Source organism: Adiantum capillus-veneris, chromosome 13 (genome assembly GCF_014529385.1).
Source record: "Adiantum capillus-veneris isolate H3 chromosome 13, ASM1452938v2, whole genome shotgun sequence".
NCBI classification, from domain to species: Eukaryota; Viridiplantae; Streptophyta; class Polypodiopsida; order Polypodiales; family Pteridaceae; genus Adiantum; species Adiantum capillus-veneris.
In genome coordinates, this window is record NC_140943.1 from 114,829,688 (window position 1) to 114,856,357 (window position 26,670).

General features: G+C 44.8%; 1 protein-coding gene across 3 annotated transcripts; it reads right to left on the minus strand.

The window, feature by feature from the left end:
• Nucleotides 1-26,670, minus strand: LOC147444694 (serine/threonine-protein kinase 54-like). 3 transcript variants are annotated; one of them, XM_086527233.1, is made up of 7 exons: nucleotides 26,370-26,670; nucleotides 25,925-26,290; nucleotides 1,851-1,972; nucleotides 1,556-1,764; nucleotides 1,242-1,416; nucleotides 1,006-1,140; nucleotides 1-465 (listed from the first exon to the last, which is right to left on the minus strand). In XM_086527233.1, exons 2-7 carry the CDS (start codon nucleotides 26,232-26,234, stop codon nucleotides 259-261), a joined length of 1,158 nt encoding a protein of 385 aa, XP_086383359.1. In that variant the 5' UTR covers nucleotides 26,235-26,290; nucleotides 26,370-26,670; the 3' UTR covers nucleotides 1-258. The 3 variants fall into 3 exon arrangements, with proteins under 3 accessions (XP_086383359.1, XP_086383358.1, XP_086383357.1); XM_086527232.1 differs by having other exon boundaries at nucleotides 25,925-26,287; nucleotides 26,370-26,669; XM_086527231.1 differs by having other exon boundaries at nucleotides 25,925-26,669.

Genomic DNA, 26,670 nt, shown 5'->3' on the forward strand with positions numbered 1-26,670 from the left:
TTCCCAACAAATTCTGTAAATAACTTAATTTTTAAAAGCCATTATGCTATTGCACGTCCTGAGCCATGTCTAACAGACTGACAAGCAACCAAAAATCTTCCACTAAGCATGGTGGCTTATTTCCATCGCGCCAAGCCCAGCCTCAAATAGCCAAAAAGAAGCCCATCACCTTTGCCGCATCCAATTTAGTATACAAAATGTTTTCAAGGATTCGCTCTTTACACTGAAATTGAAGCTTTTGCAAATTTACAACCTGCTCTACGGACCCCTAGAGCTCCAGAAGCAAAAGCACCCACCAGACTGGCCAGGAGGAATCATGCCACCACCTTTGCTGGTGTCAATGGCCTCCAGCATGTGAACCACCTCTTCCATAGTCGGTCTTTTATCCGGATTTGCATCCCAACACTTCTTCATTACAGTTGCCAATGCACTGGGGCAACACTTCGGAATTTCCGGTCGCAAATTCTGACAGGAAAACAAAAATTGAATCAAACTTCAACTTGGGAGCAAGCAACATATGGCAGTCACCTCACCTCTTTAAAGAAAGGTTCTAGTAGCTGAGGGAACTAAGACAAGTGGATAATAATGCAGTCACTTTTCCCATTTTAGGGTCATGGAGTCGATTGCTTGGAAAATAAAGAAATGCTTACAGTGCATGCGTCTCTGGTATGACCAATGGTAAGATGCTGTACTTCCAAATAGGTCATAACAAAAGAAGCACACACACACACAGAGAGAGAGAGAGAGAGAGAGAGAGAGAGAGAGAGAGAGAGAGAGAGAGGAGAAGAAGAAAAAGAAGAAGAGAATTTTAACGTCGTAGGAAACTATCCCAAGAGACCTTAAAGATCTATCCGACGAGGAGAGTTGAACTCAAGACCTGTTATTTAAGAGGGAAATGGTATAACCAACCTACCACACTTGGGTGATAGAAAGGTTGTACCATTTCCCTCTTCTTATTAGCACACGCACGCACACCCGAGAAGAAGAGAGAGAGAGAACTTTTACCTGCTTAACAACTGCAGACGTCATTTCCGCAAAGCTCAGATCAGGATAAGGCATGTCACAGCAATAAGTCTCCCAAAGACAAATTCCAAAACTATAAACATCACATTTCCGATTATAGGGTTTTCCAGCTAGAACCTGCATGGTACACAAAAATTAAGCATGAAGTTGTTCAAAATTCTCACATAATACTGTTCTATACATATTACACACACAAGGGCTACAGATAGCAAACCCACCTCAGGTGCCATATAACCGAGTGTTCCGGTTTCACCGGTCATGTCCTTCGGATTTTGTGCCTCTACACGAGCCACACCAAAGTCTGCAATTTTCAAGTTCATCCTTTTGTCCAACAGCATATTTTCTGATTTGACATCTCTATGAATAATGGATTGGGAATGAAGGTAGCTAAGCCTGCAGCGGTCACAAAGGAATCAATACTCATAAAATTATGCCTTTTTAACATTTCTACGCTGCTGCTGTTCATGTCCTCACCAAAAAAAAAAAAAAAAAAACACCGTAAAGATCATATTGAGAAAAGAAAAAACCCTACCCCCTTGATAGATCGAGGGCAAGCTGCATGACAACTTTAAAAGTGAGTTTTTTTCTGATGTGTCGAATGAGAAAGTTCTTCAGTGTTCCTCCAGCAAGATACTCAACAACGACACAGCATACATTGGATGCAACGTGCACAAACCCATCGGCACCTTGTTCATGTGAAGGAATTTGCAGATCACCATTGCCCATGGACGCACCAATAAACTAGAGAGAGAAAAAAAGCTTCACATCAATCACATTCAGAACAGAAAGTGTCTTGACAAAATCGAGCAATTTAAATTAGCCCTTGCCTTAGTCACATTTGGATGATCCAGCTTATGCCAAACGGCCACTTCTTGTCTAAAAGCAGCTCTTAAAGCCTCAATTTCTGACTTCGTCATGGTGGATTCCTCCCCCCAATCCAACAGCTTAACTGATCCATCACCATCAAAGCGTCTCTCTCTCTCTCTCTCTCTCTCTCTCTCTCTCTCTCTCTCTCTCTCTCTCTCTCTCTCTCTCTCTCTCTCTCTCTCTCTCTCTCTCTATGTGTGTGTGTGTGTGTGTGTGTGTGTCTTGAGTTCAACTCCTCGTCGGCTAGATCTTTTAAGGTCTCTTGGGATAGTTGCTTACGACGTTAAAACTCTCTTCTTCTCGGGGGTGTGGGTGGGGGGGTGTGTGTGTGTGCGCTAGTAAAAAGAGGAAAATGGTATAACCTTTCTATCACCCAAGTGTGGTAGATTGGTTACGCCATTTCCCTCGTGAATAACAGGTCTTGAGTTCAATTCCTCGTCGGCTAGATCTTTAAGGTCTCTTGGGATAGTTGCTTACGACGTTAAAACTCTTCTTCTTCTCGGGAGTTTGGTGGGGGGGGGGTGTGTGTGCGCGCTAGTAAAAAGAGGAAAATGGTATAACCTTTCTATCACTCAAGTGTGGTAGATTGGTTACGCCATTTCCCTCTTGAATAAGAGGTCTTGAGTTCAACTCCTCGTCGGCTAGATCTTTAAGGTCTCTTGGGATAGTTTCCTACGACGTTAAAACTCTCTTCTTCTTCTTCCTCTTCTTCTCTCTCTCTCTCTCTCTCTCTCTCTCTCTCTCTCTCAAGTGTGGTAGATTGGTTATGCCATTTCCCTCTTGAATAAGAGGTCTTTGAGTTCAACTCTCCTCGTCAGATAGATCTTTAAGGTCTCTTGGGATAGTTTCCCACGACGTTAAAATACTCTTCTTCACGGGTGTGTGTGTGTGTGCGCGCACGCTAATAAAAGGAGGAAAATGGTATAACCTTTCTATCACGCAAGTGTGGTAGATTAGATATGCCATTTCCCTATTGAATAAGAGCTCAACTCTTTTCGTCGGATAGATCTTTTAAGGTCTCTTGGGATAGTTTCCAACGACATTAAAACACTCTTCTTCATGGGTGCGTGTGTGTGTGTGCGCGCGCGCGTGCTAATAAAAGGAGGAGAATGGTATAACCTTTCTATCACCCAAGTGTGGTAGATTGGTTATGCCATTTCCCTCTTGAATAAGAGGTCTTGAGTTCGGCTCTCCTCGTCGGATAGATCTTTAAGGTCTCTTGGGATAGTTTCCCACGATGTTAAAATACTCTTCTTCTTCTTCTTCTTCTTCTCCTCTCTCTCTCTCTCTCTCTCTCTCTCTCTCTCTCTCTCTCTCTCTCTCTCTCTCTCTCTCTCTCTCTCTAAAATTGGGGCTCTTACATGAAATTCTACCATACGTCAATATACAAGAAATATGGGAAAAACCCTAAAGAATATACAATGACATCATATGGAAAAACACCCATACAACCACAGGATACATCAAGGATAAGATGCAAGCAATCATGAAGATGGTGCAGAACCTAAATTGGCTGGCAGTGTAGCGAAACATGTAGTGTAGTGCTAGAAACCAAAATGATATACTACCATATCTGCTGTAAACACCATCCTGGAATACAGAAGCCAAGCTGCCCACAAATCATGCCAGAGCTGTAAGGACGGGTGATGTGGCAGCTTCCCTGGCATCAGTACTCAATTGAGAAAGCAGTTTGACTTTTCTAACTTTTTTAAGCGCCAGCTTTCAACAGTTGTTTTTGGGGCTTTTAGGCGTGGAATTGCAAGAGGCGAAGTGCCTATAAAAGGGAAGTCTTGTCTGAGCTCTGGTCATCCAGTTGGAGCTAGACTCACACCCGCAGTTGTACTTGTAAAGACCAATACCAAAAACATACCTTAACCCGTGCCTATTTGTGTGTGTGTGTGTGTGTGTGTGTGTGTGTGTGTGTGTGTGTGTGTGTGTGTGTGTGTGTGAGAGAGAGAGAGAGAGAGAGAGAGAGAGAATCTTGCCACATTTCAGTGTTTGGGAAAAATCAATTTCACAAACATACAAAACTCCCTCCAGGGTAGATTCAAAGAGGAAATTTATCCAAAATAACCGGCATATTTCACAATTTCACTCTATTTTCTTAAATTTTCCAAGCGGATTTTATCCTTCTCCCCCTCCCTTCAACCAACTGTTTTGAATTTTCGACAGGCTCCAGGTTAACCAAACACTCCTGCGTTTGTATGTGTATGTAAGGGACACTGCATGTGGGAGTGAAACTTCGCCACTCTCATGTCTCATGTGAACTTCTCTTTGAGTTCCAAGTATTTCAAGTGTTGCAGAAGACTGTTTCAATTGTGATTTCCGTTGGCACGTGGTGCCCTTCCAGTTGATCCTTCATCAGTTTACGATTGGAAACTATGGACTTGGACACGCTGCTCTTTTGTCAGTTTAGGCCCTATGTATTCTTCTTTTGCCCTTCTTCTTCACTCCTTCGCTGATGACTTGGGACATTGGCTCCTCCGTTGCATAAGTCAAGGAGCCTAAGTGTATGGAGACGTTGTCCATCACGTGTTCCATGATTTGTTGAATGTTCTTGGACCTCTCCTTCACACAGTATCACCGAATCTTTTTGGGTAATCTGCAATACCGTTCCATCTGAAAAAAAGAGATCTTCCAAAAAGAAGCAGCTGGCAAAAAGGTATCCTAGAAACGTTGGTTGTAGGTAGCCAAGGTATAATCTTCCCGCATCTTCATATGAATCCATGTTATAATTTCTTGAATCTCATCCACTTGGTCGGTGCTTTGCTATAGAGAAGTATAGTAGACTACCATGTCTAAGCATTCTCATCCTTGCTAGAACGAGATAAAGAAGAACTATCACAAGACGAAGAAGAACTGGGATCATCCTCAAAGCGAGCACGCTTCTTGGATCCACCTACTTCCTTGAAAGTAGATTTCCAGCCCAAATAGTGGGCATAATCCTTTGCTTTGCTTCCCTTCCGAGAGTACTTTTTAGCTTTCATTAACTTGTTGATTTTCTGTTCAAGAATTCATAAAACTCTTCCCGTGTTCCTGCGAGTACAACTTCTGGCTTTGCCTTGGTCTTCATTGCTGACTTGGTCAGAGTGTGGACGACCTTTTGTCATCTACAGTAAAGCTCAGCAATCGGATGACTCTTAAGATACTTCACATAATTCGAGTCCTTCGAGTATTTGACAAGACGCATTGTACAAGTGTCAAACCTCAAGCTCACACTTGTACTCAGATCTTTCAAGATCCCCGATTGGAAACTTGAGATGATCCTCTCTCGATTCTTAAGAGGAAGGCTTACCCTCGGGATTTTTGTTGGTTCTTTCCATTTTCCCAATGAGGTTGGAGTGCTCTTGATCCTCCCCCCTAATTGTAGTAGGTGGGATGTTGTCCTCTCTATCGGGATTTCTCTGCTAGGGATCCTTCGTAAAAGTCTAAGAAGAATCATCTAAGCTCCGATATCATTGTAAAAGGCTTGGACAGCGAAGCAAGAAATCAATTGCAACTCACGAGCAGAAACTCCAACAAACTCAACTGAATAGAGAAAGAGAGAGAAGAGTTGACACGAAGCGGCAGAGTTCCACTACCAGATGCACTGGCCCCAAAGACTTTTGGTGTGCTCGACGTCAGGCTTCCAAGTTGATCTGACAGAGCGCACCTCCCACACATACTTACATAGGTTACAAAACTGGTCGCCCAAGATCTGCTTTTCAGTTCTAAAAACAAAGCCCCAAAACCTCACCAAAAGCCTTGCGAAAAGCTGTCATACAACTACCATACAATTTTTGGCATATTTTGTTTTGTTTAGCCTCTTCTCCACATAGTAGACATGCCACGTCATCACACTTGTGACAGAAACCAACATTGGATTTGGAATAAGAACGATCAAAAACAAATTGGGCAAGTTTTTAAAGACTATAGCTGACTTTTCAACATCGAAGGACTTCACTATTGCACACTAAAAGCATCGGAGAAGAAAACTGGTTTGCTCTTGTTTGTTGGTGATTCCTTGCTCTATACACTTTTAATTCTCGAGGAATATTCTCATTCCTATGAAGGGGCCCCACCGTTCTCGGTCAACACTATGTCACTCTCAATCTTCTCTCCCTATCTCTCTAATATGTCTTTCTCTCAGTCTTTGGAGCTCTCCATATCTATACATCTCTACATATCTATTTAGTATTATGCTATATCTCTACATATTTATGTCTCTCTATCTCAAGCTCTTGCTAAAAATTGGTATTTTACTTGTGCAAAATACAGCCCACTGGGCAATAATAAGCTTGTGGTGTATCGATGGTAAGTTTCAAAACTATACAAAGAAAACCAAGATTTATCATGCGGTCACCTTCCTCAAAATTACTAATGTTATGCAGTGGTGAAGTCCTTTATCCACAAAACCTCTTGCTCCAAGGACATGGCAAGCTTTCAAGGATATTTTTGCTCGCACCTACCCCACATCTCACTATGAAGCGCAACTTATTGCAAAGTGGAGTAATTTCAAGATGACTTCCGTCGACAACTACAATCAAAGATTCTGGAATGTGTGTCTGAAAAAAAAAAATCAAGATCCAACTTCAGAGGATCAATGCAAAAGACCCATCATTGGGTTGCCTTCCAAAGTATTGCCTTGCCAAACAAGCACACACGCACACACACATATAATATATATATATACACACACACACACACACACACACCTAGATGAATTCAGGATAATCCCAAATTCACCCTTAAAAGGAAAGTGCAAGGTATAGACCCATGGTAGTCACCCACAAGACAATATAACCATCAGCTTCATCATGCATAGTATTGACTAAATACCACGACATCCCTACTAATGTCATCAGTGCCCAATAGTGGGTGTAGAACTAGATACTAAGTTACTAACATATGCTCCGAAACACAACACACCACACGCGCGCGCACACACACGAGCATACATCAAACACAAAGTTCAACCTACTGAGTTTCTGTCAAGACTCCGGAGATCAAGGGCAGACTTCCAAAGTATTGCTTTTCCAAACAAGTAACCACTATGCAAGAGCTCATGGACCATGCCGCTGTCTACTATAAACTTATGAAAGCTAACCTCGTCTTTGAGCTTGAAAGACCCATGACCCTTCAAGGATCAAGCCTAGCAAGACGGATCTGCCCCTCAAAATTTTGACTCACACCAAAGCAATTAGAAACCATGCGGCAAGAAAACCGATGCTTCGGGTGTTTCCAAACACGTCATAATCTTAACAAGTGTTGTGACAAAATAGACCAACCGAAGTCACATTCCATGTCTCTTCCTTGGCACGACACAGTCGTAGAAAGAGCACAAGCAGGTATGAGCACCAAGCATCGGCATTTCCGTTATGAATTGCCACAATTGATTGATTTAGATCAGAAACACAAGATTCGATCTCATTGTTTGCGTGTGTGTGGTGAACGGTTTGGCACTCCGTCTATTTGTTCATCTACATTGCATGCATAGTCTTTGAGGAAGACGAGAATTTTTTCTGGTCACTTTACATGGAATAAGTATGTTCATGTTTTTGTGTTGGAAGTGGTTTCAAGAATTTTCAACCTTGGAGATTCTTCAAGAAGGTGGACCTACGTCCATAAACAAAGTTGAAGCATTGAAGGAGCCACAGAAGACTGTGTCGCTTTCGGCGCAGCCCAAAGAAGCAAGCGTTGCAGACCTTTATGAAGGTTAAGTATCGCACGACCCACGCATCAGAGTGGGCCGGCGACGAGTCCTTTTTAGGATTCCGAAAGTTATTGGCGATCTTCCTCGACGCCATACAGTTCGGTACCAGTACCTCACTTTGAAAAGGAGGGGATGTCACGTGACACATCCAACCCTGTGTGTCCGTGGACAAGCTACAGCATGACCAGGGTTCAGTCAATCAAATCAGTCTAGAATAGGAAGTGATCTGGCACTTTTGTGAGTCTGTTCGCAGACCGTGCATGTCCAGACACTTAGATTAAATGCATATCCTCAGGTTGCACACAGCATGATCATCAGCATTCCCATCAGAATCCATAGGGGGAATTTTCCAATGCATTAGACTTATTCCCTATTTTTGACATTTTTCACTTATTATTTTTAAGTGACTTTTGTTGGGAACTAGGTAGGGCAATTTTGCTAATGAAATATATAAGCAAATCAGAGCTAGCACTTTCTGGCAGAAGAGGCAACAGGAACTCAGTTCAACATGCACCTTCTTAGCAAGACCCCAGCAAGCCTAGCGTTTTTGCATCTGCAAGAAGGTCTAGCGTTTTGCACCTAGATCAACCAGCGTTTTTGCATCTGCAACAGCCTGGCGACAGCAGAAGACAGATCAGCCCTAGCGTTAGCAGTTTGCAGCAGTAGATCAGCAGCGTTTTTGCAGATCAAGACAAATCAGCCCTAGCGTTTTTGCCTCAGCCTGACTCCTCAGCGTTTTTGCAGATCTTCGCAACGGAATAAGCCATAGACTCAGCGTATTCAGTTTTCAGCAGTCAATACCCGCAGTAGAACCCCCGAACCTCGCAGATCTCACCTTTCCGCAGCAATTCCTCGCCGCGGTCAGATTCCGCAAGGTTTACAGATTCAGCCCGGAAAACGCAGATTTCAGCATCTACGTTTTCAGCGCGTCCTCATCGCATCGTCGCCATTGACATCGTCACCGACATAGCGTCACAATTCAACAGATAAAGATTTGCAAACTTCAGTGCTTTGCATCAGCAAATTTCACCATCCTTGGCGTTTATGGACAGCAGTACAACAGGTTATCAAAACACTCAGTTTTCAGCCATAGACCCGGTCCCGTCGTCACCGCTGTCGACATCGACATAGCCCATTAGACTTGCATCAGTTAGCACCCATCTACTCTTGTACCAGATTGTGCAATCAATAGTAGACCACTCTCGCCAACAAGAGTGGGGCCTTCGGAGGAGGGTTTTACAACATCTCGGGTGTCGTATTCTCTTCTCTCTCTATCTCTCAGTCTCCAGCACTTCCACGCACAGTGTCCATTCACTTTGTTTGTGTCCATTGCACTCTCTCATTAAGAATGGAAGGCTCTACCTTCTATAAGAAAAAAAGGAACCTTCAGCATAGTTCGGAGCACTCATCTTGAGCAAAGTTCAACATTCACTTCCGCTGCACCTAACATGAGAAGATTCTCTTGCTTCATTAAAGTGTTTGTGGTTGCTACAGGTGCCTTAGGTTTTTTAGGTGGGTGTCTTAGGACAAGCAGCTTTAATGTGACCCTTGACGTGACATTGATAACAACGACCTTCCTTAGCATAAATGACTTGTTCTTTTGCCGTTATGTATCCTCCTATAATTCCTTTTGCGGCTTTTTCATCAGGGGTGAGCTTAGGTTTAGCAGGTGTTTTAGCTTTACCCTTAGATTCATTGTTAGAGTTCTTTTCCGAAGAATTAGAGGAAGATTGGCTAGAAGAGTTACCGTTCTCACGATTCTTACTGTCCTAACCATTCTAAGGGTTCTGAGAAGTCTAGAAGGTACTTTGAGATGACTTGTTCTCCTTCGGCTTTCCCTTGTTCTACTTCATCTTTTGGGGAAGAGCAATTGCTACCGCCTTGTTGAGATCCACGGGGTCAAAGATTTCTATATCAAACTTGATATATTCGTCCAACCCAGGAAAGCCTGTCACCAGCGTGTGACTACTATCTATCCTTTTTGTTGATTTCTTTCTTATTATTTATTTACTCACTTTTTGGAAACACCCCTCGGGAAATCTATTTGCCCTGCATTGCATAGCTAGTGTGGAACTGTTCAGAGGGAGTCCAGGCCTGAGGGCATGAGAGCACTAAGGTTGGACAAAGACTATGGTTCGCCAAAGTAGGGTCATTGACTAGCCAAAGTGGAATCCTTTGCTACAGAGGCTACATTTCAGTTCTGGGTGTGGCTGCAGTGTATAAAGGGGCTCAGATGACCTAGAAAAATACAATGGCAGCATCTCCTAAAATTTAGGGAACTGCTATTTTGGGCCGAGAAATGTGTTCGCGTCATTACCTCCGGAATGACAAGAGGAACATTTTATTGCTCTGTTGCCAAGTCAATTGACGTACTAGTTGAGATATTTTTAGCCCCATTGGCCAAAATCGGAAACGGGGCGAGATGTCACTCTGTGAGCATTTCTGCTACTCCTGGCCAGAGAAGGGGGCGCCTAAATTGAGAGAGGAGGCTGATTTGCAGTTTTTGTCACAGGTTAAGAGCTATGGAGTGCTTCCTTTCCCTCTTATGTACAGTGCGGTGCCAGGAGTGATGCCCTGCACGCTACGCACTGCCCTCTCTCTCCTCTATGGCAGTATGTTATGCCCCTCTAGTGGGCTTTTCAATTGACCAATGTACAGTTGTGTGGGTTCATGCGCGATTGCCGAGGCAAGAGCCTCTTACACAGGTACTGGATTAGCTAGCGACTAATCCCCCGCAGGTACAGGTGATTCGGAGAGGTTTCACGTCCGAAATCTCGTCCGATTCAAAGGGCAAGTAGCCCTACAAGTGCGGGAGCTCGAGGACTTGCTACAGATGCGACCGGCACGCGAAACGGAGCCCGAAACAGTAAATTACAGCCTGCTGTGTATTTTTGCAGGTTTAGGGTTTTGGCCCTAAACGGACCCTAATACGCCCAAGAGGTTCGGGGACGCGAGGGGACCGCTATACAGATGATCTAGCGCATTTTCGGGGCTGAAAACAGAGAATTCAGCGTGCTGCAGATTCTCGCCGGGTTTTGCAAAGTGCCCGTATGCGTCGGGAAAGTCATTCAATGCGTGGGAATACTGACTGTGAAGGGTCCTAGTACAGTTATGCTGCCGAAATCGGGCCGAAACAGTTGAAATTCAGCCAAGCTTGTGCAGGGCAGCTTGTAGGGAACCACAGCGTTTATTCCCTCTTTTAAACAATAAAGAAATACCGAAGGGGGCGCCTAAGTTAGGGGCCAATCTGGTGTCGGTCCTCATACATGTGCCATTCTAGCAGCCTGTATCCCTTTCCCCTTTGTTGTGTCTTGAAAGTACAGGTAAAGTGGGCGACAAATTAAATGGGTGAAAGCAAATAAGGTTTAAGTTTAAGGTCTACCGCCCTCTTTGGATTAAACAGGCCGGTTTCATGGTTCCATCGCCGGGATTAAATCACTTTTTCCCATAGAAGTGAGCGTTGGTCAATTTGGGCTTGAAGACACAGGGGATCATAGATCAGACACAAGGAATTGCAATTATGGCTGACAGACCATATGATGTGACTGAAGAGGTTTCCTCTTCGCAGGGTCAACAGACACATGAAGTGGGTGAGTCTTCAAGACCACCACAGACGGATAATGATATATTCAAGACCCAATTGGCTACTGTTGTGGCTATGTTCACACAAGTAATGCAGAACTCTAGGTTTTTAGCCTTTCTGCAACCTTCTCTTCCGTCTCGGCAAGATGGGTCACTGGATCATATTCAAAAGCCTGTTAAGGCTCGAGCACAGGTGATTCATACTGCAGAGTCAATGGAAACACCTGTACACTTGACGGAGAACATGCAATCTCCACAACCTGTGCCTAAGGTGCAAGAACAGGTGGCTGAGATACCAGTCTTTCAAGCTGTACCAGTATAGCCAGCCACTTTTCAACAACCTATAGCTGGTTATAATGGGCAGGGAAGCAACCTACAGGCTATGCAACAAGTCTTCCCACCACCTTCAATACACCCTAGCTATTTTGAAGGTGGACCGGTATTCCAGAGCATGGCTGATCATGCACCTGGAAATCAGTTTTACACACCAGGAACAGTGTTCGGGGGTGCTCAAACAATGATGCCTAGCCCCATGTATGGTGTCACGGGCATGCTACCAGGGTTTCAAAGCACTCACGGCCAATTTGGGATGCCACAGGCAAATTTTGGTATGGCTGGAATAATAAATCAACAACCAAGTATGGCATTTCCAGGTCAACTTAATAGCGGCCAAGGAACACAGATGAACCCTAACAGTGTTCCCATGTTTCAGTCACTTCCATATAACAACTTAACGCCGCTGGAGAGGCCAACTCCGTACAAAGAAGGTTGCAAAGGTGTGACATTCACGACCTTTACAGGGTTTGATGACAGGAAGAAGGCTCTCTCATTCCTCCAGCAGTTTGACAAGGCCTATGCAAGGGGAAACTTTACAGAGGCTTCAAAGGTCTGCAAGGCAACCACTTTCTTGACAAGGAATGCGGGACAATGGTGGACAACTTTATTGCTGCAAGGGCAAGCTCCGTCCACATGGATTTACTTCAAGCAGATTTTTGCAGCAGCAGGGTTATCTGATGACTTTGAAGCAGATGTCATGACAGAATGGCACCAACTTAATGCTGCTACTTGCAAGAATCTGGATGACTACAATCGGAAGTTTTGGAAAGCTCTACTTCCAGTAACTTCCTATAGGTTTGTGCCATTGACAGAACAGATTGAAAAATATTGTTGTGGCCTACCCAAAGGATTGAGAAAGTGCTGCACGAAGACCAAAGTCACTACTTTGATGCAGCTCATCGAGGTAGCAAACACTGGCAATGGTTTGCTCAAGGGAGAAGATTGTGAATTTAATACTGGCGTCAAGGAAGGATCAGCCAAGAAAAATTCAGCGAAGAAGCACGTTCCCAATGAGGTTCCAAAAGGGACTCAGGAGCCAGCCAACGCAGGGAAAGGCAAAGCTACGGCTGAATCAGAAAAGGGACCAGCAAAGAAATGGAAAAGACGTTTTCCTCGCAAGTCGGAAGAGCAAAAGAAGGTCCTGAGGTCAAAGAACAAATGCTTATCTGTGAGCAGCCTGGCCACATTGCTTACAATTGTCCTACAAAGAAAAGGCCAGGTGATTCTGAAGACAAGGAGGACAGGAAAGGAAAGAAGCCCATGGCTGGTCTAGTGCCAGATATGGTGGGCGACAAGCCAAATTCAGATGCAAGTGAGCTTTGCAGAGCATGGAGAAAGGTCAGGGATCAAACAGTGCTTATCTTCTTTCATCCGGGTGCCAAAGCCAATTTCATTTCCCCAGAATTGGCTTCAAAGTTGGGAATCAAACCTGAAGAGATTGGGTATACAGCAGAGGCAGGTTTAGCATGTCCTGGCCATACAGAGGCTGTGACACCCATCATCGGAAAGTTGCGCCTACATATCCAGTCCTATGTAGATGCTGAAGAATTTTACATCATGCCATTGGACGGATGTGATGTGTTGTTAGGTATTCCTTGGTTATTTCGTGTACAAGGAATCATGGATGCCTACAACAAAAAGATCACTGCACAGAGCAAGGGAAAGCCTCACATTCTGGATGTAAAGCTTAAAGGGGAGTCTATTCCCACTGTATCAGCTTCTGCTATTACTTCTGTAATGAAAAAACATCTTTCTGCGTACTTGATTTTTGCACGTGAAGTGTCAGATTGTGATGAATCAAATTTATCTGTGCTAGATAAAGAAAGGTCAATGTTTATACAACAGTATAGTGAATGTTTTTCCGATTCATTACCGTCTCAATTACCGCCTTGTTGAGATCCGCGGGGTCAAAGATTTCTATATCAAACTTGATATATTCGTCCAACCCAGGAAAGCCTGTCACCAGCGTGTGACTACTATCTATCCTTTTTGTTGATTTCTTTCTTATTATTTATTTACTTTCACTTCTTGGAAACACCCCTCGAGAAATCTAACTGCCCTGCATTGCATAGCTAGTGTGGAACTGTTCAGAGGAAGTCCAGGCCTGAGGGCAAGAGAGCACTAAGGTTGGACAAAGACTATGGTTAGCCAAAGTGGGTCATTGTAACAGACTTGGATACTCCAAGTCAAGAATCAATCACGACAACACCAAATAACCACTTCAAACAATTCACAGATCACAATAGATTTGCACTGGTCCGACGGAGTTCCGTGCCTAGAGATATTGGCCCCAAAGACTGGCGCCCCTTTCGGTATTTCTTTTTATATTAATCAATCATCAAAGTACAAGAGAGCAATTAGGGTTTCACTCTCAGACTCTGCGTCCAGATGCTTTGAGAAGTGAGACCCTCACCACTTATTTAAAGGTTACAAGGGATGCCGAAAAGCAAAGCCCCAAAAGCTTGAAAGCAAAAGCCTGAAAGCAAAAGCTCTTTTCCCTCTCTCACAGAGAGCTTCTGAAAGCAAAAGCAAATTCTCTCTCTCTCTCTCAATGAGAGCAACAAAAAGCAATTATGCCTTTTTGGCCAAAAGCTGAGATTTGCGTCGCTCGAAAATATCACCAATTCACCTCCGTGATTTTCGGAAATTAGGGTTTTGGGCAGAAATTAGGGTTTGCAGGAATTTTTAGGGTTTCTGGCAGAAATTAGGGTTTATGTTGTCCGCCACATCATCACTTTGTGACATACCCCCCTCTTGAAAGCATTGTAATCGACCCCAATTACGCCTACAAAACCGACAAAAGCCATAAACCGTCTTAGCAGACACTGACTGTTAGTACCTATGTACTAGGAACACACATCTAGCACATGTACAAAATCGACAGTCACATCACACGACATCACAGGACATCACCAGACATCACAGGACATCACATGACATTCAACATTCATTCGGATTTTAGACCATGATTTATCGGCAATGTAGCTAGCAATCACATCTAGGTCCAATCGGGACCTCATCGTTGTCCGATTGACTAACCCCTATTGCAACCATGTCTATTCGAGATCAATAGTGAATAAACAAATCAATATCATTATCAGGAATTCCATTTCATAAAGTCATCCAGCAGAATATTGTCAGCTATCAGTATCCCTGAAGCTCAAAGAGACATCAATGACTTTAGTATCAAAATCGAGGCATCTGTTGACAAAGTAGCGGAGTGACTCCCCTCTTGTGCATCCCTGAAGCTCAAAGAGACATCAGTGACTTTAGTATCAAAATCGAGGCATCTGTTGACAAAGGAGCGGAGTGACTCCCCTCTTGTGCATCACACTGCACCAGATCTCCGGCCAAGCGGAATTCTGGGTTCCGTTTGGAGTAGACTATGCTAAACCAAAACATCGAGGTAAAGTTTCACAATCCGAGGAGTATCTGCTAGGTCCTCCTTCTCCATCCACTTCGCATCAAATGCAGGAAAGTTCTTGAACTTAACCAAGAACCGCCTTCGGACTTTACCTTTCTTCGTATCGTTATGTGCCAAAATCTGTTCAGGAACAAGGATCTCCTTGTTTTCTTCCACTTCGGGTTGCTCATCAGGCTCCCCATCATCAGGCACATCACCCTTAATAGGTTTCAAGAGACTCACATGCAATGCATTGTGAATCTTCCAAGTATCTGGCAGTTTCAATCGGAAGGAGACATCATTTATCTTGTCAGTGCTTTGGAAAGGTCCGTAGATCACATACTAAGCTTTGGAAAACAAAAGCTTCTCCTTTCCCTTTTTCTTTCTTAGGCGTGCCTTCTCAAAACGTAAGAGCACCCAATCATCCTCCTTCAATTTCAAATCGCGACGATGGCGATCCGCTGCCTTTTTCTGTCGTTCTTGAGACTCTGCAAAGTCTCGCGAACCTTGGCAAAAGCCGTATCCAAATCTCGCGAATATTCATCCGCTTCAAATATCTAATCTTTCGTGCTCAGGAAGGATGGAACCTTCGCAACACTTTCAACAATCTCACATGGCGTCTTCCCCGTCGAAGAGTGTATCGTGTTATTATAGGCAAATTCCACCAAAGGTAAGTTCTTTTCCAATTGAGTCTTCTGATCCGAGATGCAAGACTTTAATAAATCTAAAATCACTAAATTGGCAATCTCAGACTGCCCGTCAATCTGCAAGTGGAACGATGACGAGAACTGCAACCGCGTGCCAATGTTCTCCCAAATTGCCTTCCAAAACAACCTCATAAATCTCAGGTCTCTGTCGGAGACAATCGTCTCAGACGTGCCATGTAATCGGAAAATCATCATGATCATTCTGTGTTCTCGGGAGATCAAAAATGAAATCCATTTCAATACTTTCCCAGGGGCGGGTGGGTATGGGTAAAGGCTTTAACAATCCCTGTGCCTTATGCTTGTCAAAATTGACCTTCTGGCATACTAAGCAATTGCGCACAAACTCTTCCACATCCTTTTTGAGTCTCGGTCCAAAGAAGCATCTCTCTACCCCCTTCATGGTGGTAGCAATGCCGCGGTGACTCATAAAAGGTGGACAGTGGCATTCAGTCATAACCTTTTCCCTCAACGGTTGTGTAACGCACAACATAGTCTTTTTCATCAAGTAGCCTTCCCGAAGGGAGTATCCAGCTACTGTCTCCCCATCCCGTATCCGTGTGAAAATATCTGCAAAATCTATATCTGTGGCATACTGATTGACCATATCCTCAAAACTCCTATGATGTATGGCGGAAATAGCCAGAACCAACAGCTTCCGAGACAAAGCATCTGCCACCACATTCTTCTGTCCCTGCTCATGGACAATCTGGAAGTGAAACTGTGATACGATGTTCGCCCACCGCATCTGCTTTTCCGAAAGCTGCTTCTGTGACAAGAAGTAGCGCAAACTCTGATGGTCTGTAAAGACCGTAAAATCCACTCCGAGTAGGTAATGTCGCCACTGAGTAAGAGCATGGATCACTGCCAAAAGCTCTCTCATAAATCTGTGTTGTCATCTCCGGCCTAGAGAACAATCGGCTCTCGTAAGCAATGACATGGCCTTCTTGGATCAAGACCGCACCCAGACTACGACCACAAGCATCACAATATACTTCAAATGACTTCTGCAAGTCTGACAAAGTCAAAACTGGTCCCGTAGTCAATTTCTCTTTCAATGTCTGAAAGGCAGTCACCTCTGTGGATCGCCACAAGAAAGGGACTTTTTTCTGTGTCAAGATATGCAAAGGGGAAGCAACCTCTGCAAACTTTCGTACGAACCGCCTGTAGTACGAACACAGTCCCAAGAAGCTTCCAACTTCATGGACATTCTTCCAATCGGGCCAATCACGTATAGTCTCTATCTTGGCCGAATCCACTTACACTCCGGCTGCTGAGACAAAGTGTCCCAAAAAGTGTATCTCTGAAGCAGATGATCTCTGTGTTCTGCCTCATTCTTGGAGAAAACAATGATATCATCAAAGAAAGTGCCAACAAATAGCCTGTGCTCTCGAAAAATCCTGTCCATCATCCGATTAAACGTCGCGGGAGCATTGGTTAAACCAAAAGGCATCACCAAAAACTCAAACAACCCAAAAGTCGTCCGAAAAGCTGTCTTGTAGACGTCTTCCGACGCGATTCAGATCTGATGATATCCACTCTTCAGGTCAATCCTCGTAAAACACGAGGATCCCTATAACCTGTCGAGTATATCATCGATCCTAGGAATCGGAAATCTGTTCTTGATGGTGATTTTGTTGAGAGCTCTATAATCGATGCACATTCTCCAAGATCCGTCTTTCTTCAAATCCAACAACAGTGGAGCGCAATACGGTGAAGTACTATGCTGGACAAGACCCTTTTCCAAGAGGTCTTTCACTTGGTTCATAATCTTTTTAGTCTGCACTCGGCTCACACGGTAAGGTGGCCGGTTCGGTGGCGTGCTTCGAGGTATCAGATCAATGGTTTGATTTTCAGGCCCTCTAAAAAGCAATCGGCATCAGTGTGGAGAAAAATCTTTGCGTTCTTTTGATCAGGTCAAAACATATTCAACCTTTATCCATCATTCAATTCTCTCCCAAAAGAATGAGTAAGAAATTGAAGTTCATCAAGTACAATCCCTGAGCCCTTCATTCATCAAAGTCACTTTCTCGGCCCGGTAGTCAACCACGGCGTAGTTCTAGTGGTACCAAGGGATTCCGAGTAGAACATCACTCGCATGCCCTGAACACCCCTGTCATTGCAAACGAAGTCTGCCAATGCTCAGTGTAATGGCAGCATCCCATCCGGGTGCCAATCGAACTACCTCTGCCTGTGGCGTCAGTCTGTCGGGCGTAATTCCAAATCGAGCAGCCAATTCCAAGTGAAAAGAAGTTGGCCTTGGCTCCTTCAAAAGAGTTTCCTGATCCTTCACTTTGCCCCAAAAGCGGCAAAGTTTGTACTTTCATTCATTGAATTCGGTTCACGTCCCACGCCTTGTGGTACCAGTTCTGCTTTTTATCTGCCTTTTCTGCCACGTTCCTCAGCTGCTCTCGAACTCTCAGGCCTGTCGTCGTTCTTATCATTCTGTTCTTTCGGTGCCTGTTTAGGGCACTTCGCGGAGATATGTCCATGTTCCCCGCATCCAAAGCACTTCCCCTCTCTGATGAAGCGAGCTCTCCCCTCAGGAGTAAGCTTGGGTCGTGCATCCTTTTTCTCTAGTTTGCTCTTTTTCTTTCTACTTTCATTCCCAGAAGTCTGTTCGGCTCGTTGTGTCATGGCCTCATCTGTGGGGTAGGTCAGACTGCCAGAGTGAATGGCAAAGCCCCGCTTCGCATGACTCATCAACTCCTGAATAGAAGCTGACTTCTGTTCCAAGCAGTGATCTCGGATCTCTGTAGGTGGACCCAAGGTAAACCGCTCAATCTGTTCTCTGAACGAGATCTTCTTGAATGAAGAGGCGGGTAGAAAAGAGCTCCAGAATCTTTCACAATAAGCATTGATTGTATCTTTCTTGGTCATCAAAAGATGGTTCCAAGCAGCTCCTATATCTCCTTCATATTCTTGCGTCAACCAAGATAAAAAGCTTCTTAAATTTCAGCCATTTAACTGGCGCAGTCTTGTTTAAGAGAAGAGTGGACCACCAAGTGCGAGCATTTCCCTTAAAGCAAGAGCCAGCTCTCCGAATCTTGGAGTGCTATGAGTAGCGTCCCCCCCCCCCCGCGAATGCTATGTCAAACTGCTGTATAAAAGACAAAGCCTTCGAAGCATCTGAGTATCCTGAGAAAGTGTCAAATTTAATTGACTGTCCACCTTCCTTAAACTCTCGGACTTTCTTGCTTTTATCTTCCAGAAAGTCATACCGGTTGGCTTTATAAAAATTCTTCTTGTTCGCATAAAAGTTTCCATCAGAATCTGAGCTGTCTGTAGACGAGTCCTCAGTAGAACTGTCAGTCTCTGGGCGAGATTTAGACTTCTTTGCCTTTCTCTTGCCCTTTCCGAAGCGTTGCTTCTTGCTTCGCTTTTTACCTTTTCTGTCTTCTTCGCTCGAATCCGAGGAGCTAGAAGAACTGTCAGAAGAAGAAGAAGAAGAAGAACTGGGTACTCCTTCAAATCGAACGCGCTTCTTCTGTTTCTTTGCCTTGTCAAATGTCGACTGACGACCCAAATAACCTGGAAAGTCAGTGCTTTTCTTTTGTCTTTTGCCATGCTTTTTGGCTTTCTTCTGTGCGTCAAAAAGCTGAGCAATCCGTGCATCAACCATCTCTTCTAGTTCCTTCTCTGAATATTGTTTGGGATCAGAAGGTTTCTTGAAAGCAGATTTCGGGGGTGGTGTAGTGGATTTCTGCCACTTCTCATGCACTTCCTGAAAAGAAGTCTCGCTCATATATTTTGCAAATTTGAGATCCTTCGCAAAATTGAGCATCATCTTCGTTGCATCGCCGATTGACGACGCTCCATCTCTTATCTCTTGTCTCTCCGCCTGAGTAGGCCGAGGCGGGCCATACTCTGCCTGAATCTTCGTTGTGATCCCAGCCCGCATCTCCAGATGCAGAGGGAGTCGACTGATCCTTGCGTGAAGCCATAGGTGCAACGGAAAAAAAATTCGGGATCGGATTTCCCGTAGAAGAGAAATCGGCCGTGCTCTGATACCACTATAACAGACTTGGACACTCCAAGTCAAGAATCAATCACGACAGCACCAAATAACCACTTCAAACAATTCACAGATCACAATAGATTTGCACTGGCCCGGCGGAGTTCCGTGCCTAGAGATATTGGCCCCAAAGACTGGCACCCCTTTCGGTATTTCTTTTTATATTAATCAATCATCAAAGTACAAGAGAGCGGTTAGGGTTTCACTCTCAGACTCTGCGTCCAGATGCTATGAGAAGTGAGACCCTCACCACTTATTTAAAGGTTACAAGGGATGCTGAAAAGCAGAGCCCCAAAAGCTTGAAAGCAAAAGCCTAAAAGCAAAAGCTCTTTTCCCTCTCTCACACAGAGCTTCTGAAAGCAAAAGCAAATTCTCTCTCTCTCTCTCTCTCAATGAGAGCAACAAAAAGCAATTATGCTTTTTTGGCCAAAAGCTGAGATTTGCGTCGCTCGAAAATATCACCCAAAAAAATATTTTACTTTTTTTAAAAAAAAATTGCTTTTTTCACCTCCGCGATTTCTGGAAATTAGGGTTTTTGACAGAAATTAGGGTTTGCAGGAATTTTTAGGGTTTCTGGCAAAAATTAGGGTTTTTGCTATCCGCCCCGTCATCACTTTGTGACAGTCATTGACTAGCCAAAGTGGAATCCTTTGCTACAGAGGCTACATTTCAGTTTTGGGTGTGGCTGCAGTGTACAAAGGGGGTCAGATGACCTAGAAAAATACAATGGCAGCATCTCCTAAAATTTAGGGAACTGCTATTTTGGGCCGAGAAATGTGTTCGCGTCATTACCTCCGGAATGACAAGAGGAACATTTTATTGCTCTGTTGCCAAGTCAATTGACGTACTAGTTGAGATATTTTTATTGGCCAAAATCGGAAACGGGGCGAGATGTCACTCTGTGAGCATTTCTGCTACTCCTGGCCAGAGAAGGGGACGCCTAAAATGAGAGAGGAGGCTGATTTGCAGTTTTTGTCACAGGTTAAGAGCTATGGAGTGCTTCCTTTCCCTCTTATGTACAGTGCGGTGCCAGGAGTGATGCCCTACACGCTACGCACTGCCCTCTCTCCCCTCTATGGCAGTATGTTATGCCCCTCTAGTGGGCTTTTCAATTGACCAATGTACAGTTGTGTGGGTTCATGCGCGATTGCCAAGGCAAGAGCCTCTTGCACAGGTACTGCATTAGCTAGCGGCTAATCCCCCGCAGGTACAGGTGATTCGGAGAGGTTTCACGTCCGAGATCTCGTCCGATTCATAGGGCAAGTAGCCCTACAGGTGCGGGAGCTCAAGGACTTGCTACAAATGTGACCGGCACGCGAAACGGAGCCCGAAACAGTAAATTACAGCCTGCTGTGTATTTTTGCAGGTTTAGGGTTTTGGCCCTAAACGGACCCTAATACGCCCAAGAGGTTCGGGGACGCGAGGGGACCGCTATATAGAAGATCTGGCGCATTTTCGGGGCTGAAAACAGAGAATTCAGCGTGCTGCAGATTCTCGCCAAGTTTTGCAAAGTGCCCGTATGCGTCGGGAAGGTCATTCAATGCGTGGGAATACTGACTCTGAAGGGTCCTAGTACAGTTATACTTGTACGAAATCGGGCCGGAACAGTTGAAATTCAGCCAAGCTTGTGCAGGGCAGCTTGTAGGGAACCACAGCGTTTATTCCCTCTTTTAAACAATAAAGAAATACCGAAGGGGGCGCCTAAGTTAGGGGCCAATCTGGTGTCGGTCCTCATACAGGTGCCATTCTAGCAGCCTTTATCCCTTTCCCCTTTGTTGTGTCTTGAAAGTACACGTAAAGTGGGCGACAAATTAAATGGGTGAAAGCAAATAAGGTTTAAGTTTAAGGTCTACCGCCCTCTTTGGATTAAAGAGGCCGGTTTCAAAGCCTCTTTGCGCTCATCATCCGATCTGCGTAATTGGGTGCCGAGCTGCAAAACAAGGTTAGAAAAGAGCATGATTGGCATACGATTCTGCTTGAGGTTGCGCAAATCTTCTTTCAACCGCGCTAGGTACTGTGGAGGTAAAACCGCACCTTGAGCTTGTCTTGGAAGTCGGCCCAATTAAAGGAAAGGAGCTTGTCTTCTTCGCCTACCTCTAGGTGCGCGGCCAACTGTGCCTCTTGCCATGCGTGGTACCAATTAATGGCATCACCGGTAAGGTACATGTCTGCCGTGAGAACCTTGCTATTCCATATCTTCTTAGTTGTCGCAAAATAAGCATTAAATTGATGCAACCAAGAAGGAATAACACTAGCATCCATCTTACCGTCATACTTACTAAATGTCAACTTCTCGATGACGGGGTTGCTGGAGTCCGAATCTCGGCTTGCGCCACTTGATGAACCACTAACATCTTTGGCCGGCTCGGGTTTCGAGGTGAACCTGTCGGACCAACTCTTGCATGCGTTGGTTGTAGATTGGGAGCGGGCTTAATGCAAGAAGGCCATGTGATTGCCTATGAAAACCAATTGTTTTCAAGGCCAAAATTGACAGCACAGATTTATGAGAAAGAGCTTTTGGCAGTGATCCATGCTCTTACTCAGTGGCGACATTACCTACTCGAAGCCGATTTTACGGATCATCAGAGTTTACGCTACTTCTTGTCACAAAAGGAGCTTTTGGTAAAGCAGACGAGGTGGGCTAACATCTTGTCACAGTTTCACTTCCAGATTGTCCATGTTCAGGGACAGAAAAACTTGGTGGCAGATGCTTTGTCTCGGAAGCCCCTAGTCTTGGCTATTTCCGGGATTCATAATAGAAGCTTCGAGGATATGGTTGATCAGTACGCCACCGATCCGGAATTTTTTCGGGTATTCACGAGAATACAAAATGGGGAGGTAGTAGCGGAATATTCCACACCAGGGAAAAGGTTTTGACCATTGTCCACCTTTTACGGGTCACCGCGGCATTGACACCACCTTGAAAGGTGTGGAGCGTTCCTTCTTTTGGCCGAAACTCAAGAAGGATGTGGACGACTTTGTTCGCAATGGTTTAGTACGCCAGAAGGTCAAGTTTGACAGGCATAATGCACAAGGATTAAAATACAACCTTTCACCCATTCCCACCCGCCCCTGGGAAAGTATTGCAATGGATTTCATCTTTGATCTCCCGAAGACACAGAGTGGGCATGATGGCCTTTGGACGGTCATCGACAAATTCAGTAAGCACGCACACTGCTCTGCAGTAAAGAAGACAATTAAGCTCGATCCTTTGGCGAAATTGATCGATATATGGCATGTCTAAGTCCATTGTTTCCGACAAAGATCCCCAATCTACTAGTTGTTGGACACCAATCAAGGAGAACATTGGCACGTGGTTGCAATTCTCATCCTCGTTCCACCCGCACACAGATAGGCAATTTGAAATAGCCAATTCAATGGTTTTAAATTTGTTGAAGTCTTCTTCTTCAGATCAAAAGACTAAATGGGAAAAGTATTTGTCCTTGGTGAAGTTTGCCTACAACGACACATGGGGAAGACGCCATTTCAAGTGTTTGAGGGTGCTAAGAAGCACTTCAAATAAAAAGTAAGCACTTCAAATAACGACTCAACTGAAAAACATGCACAACACACAGAAGACGTGGAGTGGCGGAGTTCCACCCCAAGAGAGCAATTGCCCCAAACCCTAGTGCCACTTTCGAAATTTCTTTAAATTGCTTGAACTCAATACAATGGCGGCGTCAACTGTCTACATCTTCACCCAGAAGAGTATTGGACAATGAGCCCTTGCCATGTATGTAAAGGCCCTGGCCTATGAAAAAGAGTTTACATGAAAAGCTTCAAACTCAAAAAGCATCAGGTCCAAAACTAGCACTAAAAAGCTGCCAATGCTAATCATGAAAATCCGTACAAGTGCCACATCAGATGCGGCAGTGCAATTCACAGAAGTCCGTACACGCTACCACATGGCACCGTCAACGCAAATCGCGAACGTCCATGCAATTGCCACATCATCATGTTTTGCATAAGAAATTGGGTGTGTGTGTGTGTGTGTGTGTATGTTGGTCATGCTTTATTTATTTGTCTTGTGTCACTTAGGCCCCATCGGACGGGGTCCCAAAAGGTGGTAAAGACTTCTTTTAAAGATTTGACCCCACACAGCAAGGATCTATAAGTTGGTAGAAACTTTTGTTGCTGCTTCTTCTAGGGTTTAGGTCCCTCGGCCGGGGTCTCCAAGTCAGCTCAGGTCTTCAGTAGCTAGACATGTCAACTCTCTTGAAAAGAGGCTGATTCTATTACTTGAAAATCCACTAGAACACCCAAATGGTGCCTATTTTGAGGGCAAGTACATCATTGATTACATAGCAAGCCCGAAGGCATCAAACGGAAAATTGGAAAACGAGATACAACTAGGCACGTGGTCAAATGCTAAAGACGGGAGGCCAGGATAAAAAGTGCCCTTGCTGCTAGTTGAAGAGAGGATGACAGTAGCCTCTAAAACATAGGCACTTCGACCAAAAGCCAATTCAGCAAATGTAGATCAAGAACCATAGCTACCAAAGGCCACCGGCAGCGAAGATGACCGAAAGCAACTACAAGAAGCTCAACGTTTGCAGATAGATGCCGGCCAACTGGTAAAATCTGATAGCAAGAGGTAGTGGAGGAACAGAAGGGAGAGAGCAGTTTGGTGACGAGGATGAGGATGAAGAGACAACTGACATCACCAAGGAACTCCACAAGGATGGCACAAGGTGGGTAGCAAAGCAGTGTACCGGAGTTGACAAGAAACTTTCAGCCAAGATAAATAACAGTCCACTTGCTGAAGGTGGCTCCTGAAGACCATAGCTAGAGAGGGAACTTCAAGAAGACAGTGTAGGAGGCTTTGGAACCAGCATCCAAGTGAAAACTCGCTGAAGAATCTTGGTAGAGTGAGCAGAGAGAATAGCAACTAGCCACGAAAGCAACCCAAAAGAGATGGTAAGAAATGGTACATAAGCAAAAGATAAAACCGAAAGGACCAGAAACTATAACTCTTAAGGACTAGCTTTCACGCACACCCTCGCACGCGCTCCCACCGAAACCCCCCCCCCCCCCCCCCCCCTTTTTCAAAAGCAAGCCCTCAGAGGGTAAAAAGAACCACACAAACTCTTAAGGACAAGCTTCCACGCACGCGCGCACACACACCCCCAAAAGCTAGCCCTGAGACTTAAGGCCTGAGAGGGCAACAAACTTAAAAGGAACACACATACACACACCCACACAAACCGAAAAGCAAGAACAAATAGGAAATTATGGAAAAGGAAAAGAAGCAGAACAGACAGAAGGTAACCAAACCTGAAACATGCAGGGCACCGATAGACTAGCAAGACCAACATAGGGAGAAATGCATGAACAGCTACCAAAGAGTCTGCAGCACCAGGAAGAGGAGAGCTGGTGTGGGAGATAAGGTCACGTAAGCAACCTTCTCCATGCAGAGACAGCGGTCCTGACGTGCTTTGTGTTGACTGATGGAGGTGATGTGACACCATGGAAGTCCGGTAAGAAGACAGAGAATAGACGAGGTTAAGCCGAGGAAAGGCACGAAGTGGGCCTTGCAACGGGTAGCGAGAGCGCGAAGAGGAACCAGCTGGGCAGCGTTGGTGGGTACAGGGCGTTGTCAAGTGGAAATCTGTGAGCAAGCAGGGTTGGAGGGGTAACAGCGGCGGCGGCCAAGGGCAAAGGGGTGACAACAACTGCGGGCAGGGGCGGAGGTTGCACACGCTGCAAGTGACAACGTTGCACACGCAGCAGATGGGCGCAGGCCGGGGCACGAGGGCAGGTTGCAAGGGCGCGGGCAGGCTGCAGGGAGGCTGGCGAGGGGCAAACAGCAGTGGCAGTAGCACAGGGTTGCATGTAAGCCTCTCTCTCTCTCTCTCTCTCTGGATGGATGGATGGGCTTGTACCCCTTACATTACATAATGGCCAAAATGGCATTACAAAACAAACCAACCAAAAAATGCACACATGAACTTCCCTAGCAGCAAGCTTGCACCCACACACGTACACAAGCCCCTAAATAGCATCTCTGAGTGCTCAGAGTAACAACAATAAACTCGAATTACCCTCAAATGCTTGGATGACATACCACATAAAGGTTAACTGATTAGTCTTTTGGTCTAACGTGTTCACAAATCTAGTATAGCTCAATAACTTAACTTTAAAGAACTCTTTGGTAGTATGAGTTGACATATACAGAAAATAACGGGACAAGATTACAATCAACTACACAAGCAAGCTAACCAATCATCAGCTCTATTGAAATTTAAAGCAAAGCAGCAGGTTATACACAGCATTTAGGAAAGGAAAATAAAGTAATGCTATACCTGCCACATCTTGTCCATCATATGATCCTTTATACACTGTGCCATATGTGCCCCTTGCAATCACATTCTTAAGCACGAGCTTGCTGAGATCAATCTCCCATTCTTCTTTCTTCCGGCGCTCAGGGGTTTTACCTTTGTTGAGTCTATCCAAGGCAGCATCGAGATCGGCCAGATTGATCGTATCAGCCCTGACATAGCTACTAGTCTTTTTCTTTACCTCCTCATTTTTTTCTGCTTTTACATCCCTTGCAATCTCTTCCGCTTTCTCTGGAGCGATTGCAACATCAGAAACCTGCGCACCTCCTTCCATGGGAACTCTGACAAGAAACTTGAGCTAAGAAGATTCTACCGTCACTGTTTCACCTGCTGGTGCCGTTACAAAACCCTAATCATCAGAACGCAGTACTTCCTCCAGGCAGCTAAAAAAGCCGAAATTTGTGCTTACTTGACGCTTCTTTCATATAACCCTGCTAATAGCGTAGATAGAATCAAAAACGCGCCGAGATCATCTATACAGGAAGATTTTGTTCACATGCGATGGTTGGCTGCGAAGATCTGAATCGAAATCGTCAACGCAAACTCTCTGCAAAAGCTCCTGCGACCCAGCGATAAAAATACTTCTAAAAGAGGAAAGTATACGCATCCGACCTCGTCTTCCTGATGCCGGCCTGGCGATGGTTACTGAGTCGTCCACTATTACTTAACTGGAGCTTATTATTCGCTGGCGCGCTCTGCCAGGTTTAGAA